This window comes from Priapulus caudatus, unplaced genomic scaffold (genome assembly GCF_000485595.1).
Source record: "Priapulus caudatus unplaced genomic scaffold, Priapulus_caudatus-5.0.1 Scaffold1789, whole genome shotgun sequence".
Taxonomy (NCBI): Eukaryota; Metazoa; Priapulida; class Priapulimorpha; order Priapulimorphida; family Priapulidae; genus Priapulus; species Priapulus caudatus.
Genome location: NW_014578850.1, coordinates 13170 through 23602, shown reverse-complemented (window position 1 = coordinate 23602; position 10433 = coordinate 13170). Strand labels below are relative to the sequence as shown.

At 52.0% G+C, this 10433-nt stretch overlaps 1 protein-coding gene across 1 annotated transcript in view; it reads left to right on the top strand.

Annotated features, from left to right (window-relative positions):
- The window catches only part of LOC106817600, a 17489-nt gene extending 8708 nt beyond the window's left edge, over window positions 1-8781 (top strand). The window contains exon 2 of the mRNA XM_014822280.1: window positions 8354-8781. Within this exon, the coding sequence (XP_014677766.1) occupies window positions 8354-8781 (428 nt within the window). The remainder of the gene's footprint in view (window positions 1-8353) is intronic.
- The last annotated feature ends 1652 nt before the right edge of the window (window positions 8782-10433 follow it).

The following is a 10433-nucleotide window of genomic DNA, read 5'->3' as shown; positions in this document are numbered from 1 at the left end:
TCTCTCTCTCTCTCTCTCTCTCTCTCTCTCTCTCTCTCTCTGTGTTTATCTCTCTCTCTCTACCCCTCTCTCTCTCTCCCTCTCTCTCTCTCTCTCTCTCTCTCTCGCTCTCTCTCTCTCTCTGTGTGTATCTCGCGCTCTCTACCCCTCTCTATCTCTGTCGCTTTCTCTCTCTATCTCTCTTTCTCGCGCGCGTTTCTTTCTATATCTGTCTCTTTTCCTCTTGTGTTATCACCTTCCCTTCTCTCTATCTTCTTATCTCGCGCTCTCTCCTACCCTCTGCGTCTCAATTCCCTAATGTTTCTGCTGCTCTAATCCTTCCCGTAGTTCTGTGCCTGCATATCTCCGTGTCTCTATATGTCTATATATATATATATATATACATATATATGTATGTGTATATAAGCCATGTATATTGTGACGGGAGACGGGTGCTAATGGTGTGGAATAACGTGCCGACTCAGTTTTCCCTCTTTTGTCTATCATCCTCTTTCTCATTCAAGAGCTTTCTCTTAATCTCCTACTATCTCTTTCATTCTCTCTCTCACTATCTCTCTCTCTCTCTCTCTCTCTCTCTCTCTCTCTCTCTCTCTCCCTCCCTGGCTCTGCTTTCCAACATATCTATCTCTGCATCTCCACCTCTCACTCCCTCTCCTCTCTATCACTCACCACGCTTCTCTAACCCCCCCTCCCAACTCTGCATAGGCATATAATCTGGTTGTAAGAGGGACACGACAAGTAATTAGTGTAGATGATTGCATCAGCGTCAAGCAACGACCTCTGTCTCGTCTAGAGGGGACTGCAGCCAGGCTGACACGATAAGCAATAAGGCAGCAGGCTGGCTGCCCCCGCAGCAAGGATAGAGGCGGTCGGATGAGTAAAGGAGAGAGAGAGAGAGGGAGAAGGTTAGCTGGACGATGAAGGGTGAGGGAGGAGGTTATATCTGAAACGGGGAAGGGTAGGGAGGAGGTTTGGAGTTTATAACTGAACGCGGAAGAGTGAAGGGAGGAGGTTATAACTGAACGCGGGAAGGTGAGGGAGGAGTTTTAACTGAACGGGGAAGGGTGGGGAGGAAAGTTATAACTGAACGTGGACAGAGGGAGGGAGGAAGGTTTAACTGAACGGAAGGGTAGAGGAGGAGTTATAACTGAAGCGAGGAAGGGTGAAGGGAGAGGTTATAACGGACACGGGGATAATGTGGGGAGGAGGTTACTAACTGACGGGGAAGAGTGAAGGAGGAGGTTTATAACTGAAGGGGAAGGGTGAGGCAGGAGGTTATAACTGAACGGGGAACAATGAGGGAGGAAGTTATAACTGGAACAGGAAGGGTGAGGGAGGGAGGTATAACTGAACGCGGGACAAGGAGGGAGGGAGGTTATAACCTGAACGGGAAGGGTAAGGGAGGGAGTTATCAACTGACATGGAAGAGTGAGGGAGGAGGTATAAACTGAACGGGGAAGGGTGAGGGAGGAGTTTATCACTGAACGGAGAAGGTGAGAGAGGAGGTTTAACTGAACGAGGAAGGGTGAGGGTGAGGTAAATCTGATACGGGAAGGGTGAGGGAGGAGGTTATAACTGCAACGAGGAAGGGTGAGGGTGGAGGGTATAACTGAACGGGAAGAGTGAGGGAGGAGGTTATTAATCGAGAGGGAAGGGTCAGGGGAGAAGGTTGATAACTGAACGGGGAAGGGTGAGGGAGGAGGTTATAACTGAACGGGAAGAGTGAGGGAGAGGTTATAACTGAACGGGAAGGGTAAAGGAGGGGTTATAACTGACGCGGGAAGGTGAGGGAGGAGGTTTATACTGAACGGGGAAGGGTAAGGAGGAGGTTTATAAACTTGAACGGGGAGGGTGAGGGAGGAGGTTATATCTGAACGGGAAGGGTGAGGAGGAGTTTATAACTGAAGCGGGGAAGGGTGAGGAGAGAGGTTTATAACTGAAACGGGAGGGTGAGGTGGACCGGTTATAACGAAACGGGGGAAGGGTGAGGGTGGAGGTTAAACTAACGGGGAAGAGTGAGGGAGGAGGTTAAACTGAACGGAAGAGTGAGGACGGAGGTTATACTGAACGGGAGGGTGAGGAGGAGGTTATTAACTGAACGGGGAAGAGTGAGGAGGACGGTTATAAACTGAACGGGGAAGGGTGAGGGAGGAGGTTATAACTGACGCGGGAAGAGTGAGGGAGGAGGTTATAACCTGAAGCGGGGAAGGGTAGGGGAGGAGGTTATAACTGAACGGCGGAAGGTGAGGGGAGGTTATAACTGACGGGCGAAGGGTATAAGGAGGAGGTTATAAGCTGAACCTGGGAAGAGTGAGGAGGAGGTATATAAAACTGCGAAGCGGGGAAGGTCAGGGAGGAGGTGTATAACAGAACGGGGAATGGTGGGGAGGAGGTTTAACTGAAGCGGGACGGGTGGAGGGAGAGGTTATATCTGACGGGGAGGGTGAGGGAGAGTTTTATAACTGCACGGGGAAGGGTCACGGTGAGAGGTTCATAACTGAACGGGCAAGGGTAAGGGAGGAGGTTTTAACCTGAACGGGGAAGGGTGGGGAGGAGTTTAAGTATACATGAAGGGAAGGGTTAGGGAGGGAGGTTAATAACTGAACGGGGGGAAGGGTCGAGGGAGGAGTTTTAACTGAACGCGGGAAGGGTAAGGGAGGAGAAAGGTTTTATAACTGAACGCGGAAGGGTGAGGGAGCGACGGTTATAACGGAAAGCGGGAAGCGGTCAGGGAGAGGTTTATATACGAACGGGAAGGTGAGGAGGAGGTGTATAACTTGAACGGGGAAGGGCTGGAGCGGAGGAGGTTGATATCTGAACGCGGAAGGGTGATGGGAGGGTTTATAACTGAACGGGGAAGGGAGGGAGAAGGTTATACGGAACGGGGGAAGGGTAGGGAGGAGGTTATAACTGACGGGGAAGGTGAGGGAGGAGTTTATAAGCTGACGGGGAAGGGTGAGGAGAGAAGGTTATAACTGGAAGGAAGAGTGAGGAGGAGGTTATAAACTGAACGGGAAGGTCAGGGAGGAGGTTTATAACAGAACGGGGAAGAGGTGAGGGAGGAGGTTATAATTGGAACGGGGAAGGGTGAGGGAGGAGGTTTAACTGAACGGGAAGGGTGGAGGAGAGAGGTTAAAAGCTTGAAACGGGGAAGAGGTACAGAGGAGAGGTTATAACTGGAACGGGGAAGAGGGTGAGGAGGGGTTATACGAACGGGGAAGGTAAGGGAGGAGGATATAACTGAAACGGGACGAAGGTCGAAGGAGGAGTTATAACGAACGGGGGAAGAGTGAGGAGGAGGTTATAACTGAACGGGGCAGGGTGAGGGAGGGGGTTTAACTGAACGGGAAGGGTGAGCGAGGAGGTTATAACTAAACGGGGACAGGGTGAGGAGAGGAGGTTATAACTGAACGGGGAAGGGTAAGGGAGGAGAGTTATAACTGCAAGCGGGAAGGGTTGAAGAGAGGAGGTTATAACTGAACGGGGAAGGGTTAAGGAGGAGGTTATAACTGAACGGGGAAAGGGGAAGGAGGAGGTTATCACTGAACGGAAGAGTGGGGAGGAGTTATAACTGAACGGGAAGGGTGAGCGGAGGGAGGTTATAACTGAACGGGAAGGTAAGGGAGGAGGTTATAACTGAACGGGGAAGGGTGAGGAGGAGGTTATAACTGACAGGGGGAAGGTCTGTTAAAGGAGGAGTTATCCTGAAGCGGAAACGGTGAAAGGAGGAGCAGTTATAACTGAACGGGAAGAGTGAGGGAGGAAGGTTATAACTGAACGGGGAAGGGTTGAGGAGGAGGTTATAACTGAACGGGTAAGGGTGAGGAGGCGTTAAACTGAACGGGGAAGGTAGGAGGAGGTTATAACTGACACGGGAAGGGGAGGAGAGGAGGTTATAACTGAATCGGGGAGGCTGAGGAGGTTATAACTGAACGGGGAAGGCTGAGGGCGGATGTATTTGCGATCATGCATTTCTCCTTCATGATCTTATAATTATACCCTTTCCCTCATGCACCTCTCCACCTCCCACTCCCCCCCCGCCTACACAACCTCTCATAAATATGTGCCTGCGTTCGTTTAACCGGGAGACGCGTACAAGGAGGGGGCGTGTGACGTGTCAGTGACGTCAGGCGCTGCCGCCAGGGGACGGCTTAATCGCACGCCGTGGCGACGAGTCACGTGCATGGCAGCGACGCGGCGGATGCCTCGAGATGTCAGAACTGGCCTCCAGGGGGCGCTCGTTGCGCCTCTGCTTAACGATAACAGTGCTCTCGTTCGCGTCTCTCACGTTGACTGTCGCCAACGTCGCTGCACGAGAAACTGCAGCCCGCAGCCTATAGACGGTCGCCCGCCTCCGCGCAGTCTCTCACACCCAAGCTGTGTAACAGTCGCTGTTGTAGCCACGGACGCACGTCGGTGCCAGTCTATTCGATGGCAATTGAAGTCTCATTGCTCACATTCTGCATTTATTAGTGTCCGTTGTAATGTCAGTGAGGTGCGATAAAACTACGGATAGAGATAATTGCGATATCCCTGATTTGCATGTATGACTTTGCGATACTTACAAAAACGATCGCCTGGAGGAAAGCTCACATTCGCGTGAACAATGACACCCCGAACAATAGCAGAGAGATTCGTAGCTTAACTGCGCACAGCAGTCGACACCGCTCTCTGTCTCTCTCGCTCGCTCGCTCGCTCGCTCGCTTTCTCGCTCTCTCAATCTCTCTCCGCGCTCTCTCCTATCTCTTTCTTCTTTTTTCGCCCCCCTTCTCTATCTCTTGCTCTCTCTCTCTTCTCTATCTCTTGATCTTTCTCTCTCTCTCTCTCTTCTTCGGTCTCTCTCTCTCTCTCTCTTCATCTCTCTCTCTCTCCTCTTTCTTCTCTCTGCTCCTCCTCTCTATCTCTCGCGCTACTCTCTCGTCTCTCAATCTCGCTCTCCTCTCTCTCGTCGCCTGCTCTCTCTCTATTCTTTCTTTCCTTTCGCCCCCTTTCTCTATCTCTTGCTCTTTCTCTCTTCCTCTCTCTCTCTATTGACTCTTCCTTGATCTTTCTCCTTATCTCTCTCTCTCCCTCCTCTCTCTCGTTCTCTCTCTTCTCTCACTCTCTCTCTCTCCTCTCTTCTCGCGTATCTCTCGCTCTCTCTTCTCTTTCTCTCTCTCTCGTCTCTCTCTTCCTCTCTCTCTTTTCTCTCTCTCTTTCTCTCTCTCTCTCTCTCTCTCTCTCTCTCTCTTTCTCCCCTCTCTCTCTCTCTCTCTCTCATCTCTCTCTCTCGCTCTCTCCCTTTCGTCTTCTCTCTCGTTTTTCACTGTCACTGTAAATGTATGTGCGTGTGTCTGTGCCGTGCGCTGCGTGCGTACGTGTATGGTGTGTATGCTATTCATTCCTCTCCATGGCTCTACCCCTAGCCGCTCTCACTCTCTCCCGCTCTCTCCGTTCTCGCCTCCTTCTGAATACATCACCAGCCTATAAATGTTGGCATGTAGATCCGCTAATACCACCAGCGGAGCGACCATGATAATGCGTAAGCTTGGCTCTATAATGATCCGGGCTTTCTACAGGCGTGACATGGCGATCTGCCACGTGATGCCGCAGGCCGGCGCGTCGCTTAAGTGTCTGCGTTAAAATAACTGATGACCTACAAACACTAGCGCGCGCACGCACACACACACACAGACATACACGCACGCACGCACACACATGCACGCACACACAATATCATACAACACCACACACGCACACAACACAACCACACACACGCACGCGCGCACCCACACACCCACACACGCCTCACACACCACAACATACACGCACGCGCGCCCGCACCGCGCACGCCGCACGCGCCATTCACACACACACATAACACGCACGCACACAACGCACGCACGCACGCCCGCGCCCTCTGTCCTCGTGTAGCTGATACAGAAGCCGTTGCCGCGACGCGGACCTCTCATTCTGAGCTATTTTTGCATCAACCCGCACACAATAAAACCATCAGACCACTCGCCGCATTCTATGCCATCCCTGGTGGTCTTTTTCTGTGCTGTGTGTGTGTGTGTCGTGATGTGTGTGTCTGTGTATGTGTGTGTGTGTGCTGCGCGTGCGTGCGTGGCCGTGGGTCCGCGTGTGCTTGGTGCGTGCGTCGCGTGTACCAGTTGTCGTGGTGCGTGCGTGGGGCATGCTTGCCGTGCGTGCGTGCGTCGCGTGCGTGGGCGTGCTGCCGTGTGTGCGTGCGTGCAGTGGTGCGTGCGTTGCTGGTGCGGGCGTGCGTGCGTGCAGTTGTGTTGCAGTCGCCGTGCCGTGCGTGCGTGCTCTCTCGCGCTCTCTCTCTCTCTTCCCCCTCGGGCGACACCGCCGGTTTGTCCACGCCCACCACTCGCTCACCTGTCCCTGTGAACTAGCTCCACGCGGAACCTCCCCCTCAGCTGGTTACCCGTTTGACAACGCGATCCCAGTCGGATCCACATCCAGATCCAGAAGTTATTACGGACAAACTCATCGAGGCTGGGGGCACTGTCCGTGATGGACGTCACTCGGCAGTTGACAGACGATAGCCGGGTATATTGCCGGTGTAATGATAGGGGGCGCCAGCGGCGCGGTCTCGAGTCTGCTTCTATGTGGGATTCCAGTGGCTTCCGTGCCTCGCTTATTGCGTCTGCGACCGAGTCTTTATGTCCCACATCTTACAAGCGCTGCGCTTCGTTTACCGACGTGCGATCAGAGGGATGGGCGGGTAGGAGGCGGCTATTCATCTCAAGGCCGCCGCGCCGCCGCCGCCTTGTCTGGAAACACGAGAACAGTGCCGCGTCAGGGTCAGGGGGCCACCGTGCGTAATATTTGTTTTTTTCAAATATGAGTAGAGATGAACGAGAACTAACTCTCTTGCTCTCTCTCTCTCTCTCTCTCTCTGTTATTTTCTCTCTCTCCGCGTCTCTTTTCACTCTCTACTCTCCCTCTCTTTCTCTCTCTCTCTCTCGCCTCTTTCTCTCGCGCCTCTTCTCTGTGCCTTCTCTCTCGCCATCTCTCTCGCGCGCTCGCTCTTCTTGCTTTATTTCTCTACTCGCGCAGCGCTCCTCGTTTATCACTCTCTCTCTCTCTCTTCTCTCTCTCTCTCTCTCTCTCTCTTCTCTCTCTCTCTCTCTCTCTCTTATATATATATATATATATATAATATTATAGTATAGATATATATATATTCGCCATCTCTTTTTTTCTCGCGCGTCGCGCTCTTCTCTCTCTCCTCTCTATCTCTCTTTTCTTCCCGTCCCCTTCTTTCTCCTTCAATCGCTCTCCCGCCGTGTCTTTCTGTCCTTCTCTGTATAGCTGTTCGTTCCCTTATCGCAGGGACCGCTTACGTAGGCCCAGGATTCATTCATTACCGGCATTCGCTGACAATTAGTGAAAGCTTTTCATGCAAGAATCGACAACACGTGCTAGGCACACACCACGAAGGCCCTATATTATATCTCTCCCTCCTCACGCTGCTGTGTCTATGCGGGTCATATGTGTGTGTCGTGTGGGCGCACACTGTTCGGCGCGCGCGAGCGGCGCGTGTGTGTGTCGTCGTGCTGTGTAGTGCTGTGTGGGGTGGTGCTGTGTCGCTGTGTGTGTGTTGTGTGTGTGTGTGTGTGTTGTGTGTGTGTTGTGTGCTGTGGCCACTTGCTCCCCCGTGTGTGTCGTTTGTATCTCTGTGCTGGTGCACGCTATTTACTATGCATCAGTGTTCGGCCAAGTCCACCATAGCATAATCCTAGTCCAACATATGATTTATTAGGCGTAACTCAATAAACTCGACATATTATTATATATTATAATATATTAATATATATTTTATAAATTAATAACCCTCTTCCAAACAACGAGACCATACTTGTATTGTTATATGTAAAAGCTCGTCAAAGCTATACTATTACTAGAGGGGGAGCGGTGTGACAAACTGGGAGGCAGAGAGAGAAAGAGAACGGAAGAGAGAGAGAGAGAGAGAGAGAGAGAGAGAGAGAGAGCAGAGAAGAAAGAGGAGTGAGGAGAGTAGAAAAGAGAAGCAGATAGAGCAGATGACGAGAGAGAGCAGAGAGGAGAGAGAGAGAGGGTGGCATAGAGATAGAGAGAGTTAGAGAAAAAGTTAAAGAAAGAGAGAGAGGCAGAGAGAGCTGCAAGTAAGAAACAGATAAGCGAAATGAATTGGGAGGGTATACGTAGCGGTTGTCGGTGGACACACAGGCAGAGAATTACGGCAGTCAAAACCCAAATGTTTGCAATCGGAGACACCAGGTGGAGCTGTACCCGCCCGCCGCAAGGTGGCGTGACAGGCAGGCCATCAGTACGTTAACATCTTTTACCTTCTCTCTGCTTTCAGACGGACGCATGCGCTTGTACGACGACGGCATCAACAGCGACATCTCCGGCCTTCTCTGGCGAATCAAGCAGCAGCAGAAGCGCCCCCTGGACGCGGACCCGGCGCCGGCAGAGGGCGTTCGCTACTGGTGGATGGACAAGCGATTCACGCGTCCTATGCGCTACCATCACTTTTACTACGGCGGCGAGTTCCGGCCAGGCTACGGCGATCCCTACGCTCAGCTCGACCGCAGCGCAGGATTCATTCCGGCGGCGATCGACGACGACGACGACGACGACGACGTCAGCGGACGCGTCGTCGGCGACACGCTCGATAAGAAGACGCTCTTCGGTCGGTCGCGCAACTCCAGAGGGCGCGGGCGAGGCCAGGGCACCGTGCTCGACCCGGCCTGGAGCTGGGCGGGGCTCGGCAGGAGAAGGCGGAGGTAGATGGTGGCTCGGCAGGGGCGCGTCGGCGACGTGCGTGCGTGCGTGCGCGCGTGGTCGCTGCCGACGACACCGACGCACCACCGACCGACGCTGTCGCAGGTGATTATTCGTGGACTTCTCACTTCGTCATCATCTCTGTCGTTGACCTGCGTTACAAGTTAGAAGCTGATTGAGATCATATCACCCCCACCCACCCACCCTACCGGAAACCTCCCCCCACCCACTCAACAACGGCTTAGTGACAGCTCGCCCCTCTCTCACAGACGACGTGACGTCACCACCCGCGCACTCACCCGCCAAAAGAAGCAGAAAGCCCGTGGACGTTGACTAGGAATCCCCGCAGCTTGATCGCAATGTCCGGGTCTCCGTTAGGTACGCGCATGCGCGTGCGTGTCGCGCGTGCTTTCCCAGCAGAACGTCGTCACCACAAATGATTACATCCGGGGCCCACGCACAACAGCGTATCCTCTAAAGCAACACGGTTGCTCTCTCTCTCCTCCCTCCTTCCTCCCTCTGAAAGGAAGATAGCGACTGATCGCATGACGCGTGACGTCACGAAGTCCGATTACGTCACGCCGCCCCGAGTCTCGTTCGGCGGCGTTCGGCTAAATCCGTTGGCCGTCTGCTGGCCACGAGATGCGCGCGCATCCGGATGTGAATGTGAATCGTGTTAGTGGTTGTGAACTTCTGATCGGGAAGGAAGGAAAGAAGGGAGAAAGGAAGGAAGGAAGGAAGGATGGAAGAAAGGACGGAAGGAAGGAAGGAAGGAAGGAAGGAAGGAGGGAAGGAAGGAAGGAAGGAAGGAAGGAGGGAAGGAAGGAAGGAAGGAAGGAAGGACGGAAGGAAGAAGAGTGCGGGGGTGACGTCGGTGGTATAGGAGCGTGTTCACAGCACGAATTTTCGGACTAAACGCTTTATCTAGCTTCACGTTCTCACATTCGTTCATTCCAATAGCATCGTGTACGGCGCTACATGACGATTACATTACGTAAATTACATACGTAATGATGAAGGCTAACTGCACATATAGGCAGGCAAACTGGACACGTAAAGAAACCATGCCCTTCTTCTCATTGAATTCGGTTAATTCGAATTCGAGTTCTCGGCGAATTCGGTTAGCGGTGCAGTCGGTTTCCGTATAGACGCGGGCGAGCGAAGGTGAAATTGTACATAATTTATTTTATTTATTATTTATTTATTATCTGAGCTACTCTACTAATTTATTTTAACTCATCGAGCGGCGGCTGTATGTCATATGTCCCTTTGTCGTAACACGTGTAGCACTACGTATAAGATATTAGCGACAGAAGCGTTTCGAAACGGGTTAATAACGAAACAAAAAACATGAGAAAATGACCTACTATGTCATAACTCGAAGCTTAGACACACACATATGTATGTATATATATATATAATATAATATATATATATGCGCGCGCGTGTGCGGTTGAATCTCGATAGGAGTGAATCTCGTGTGGGGTTGAATCTCGAAAGCGATAGGGTTTGAATCTCGGACGATCTATACAGTCTGATATATAACGAGAAATAGCCGGTAAATTATGTGTGGGATGTAATCTCCGTGTGTTCTAATTTCGACTACTATCAAATTCAGAACAAAAGAGCATATATGATATACACTATTTATATATATA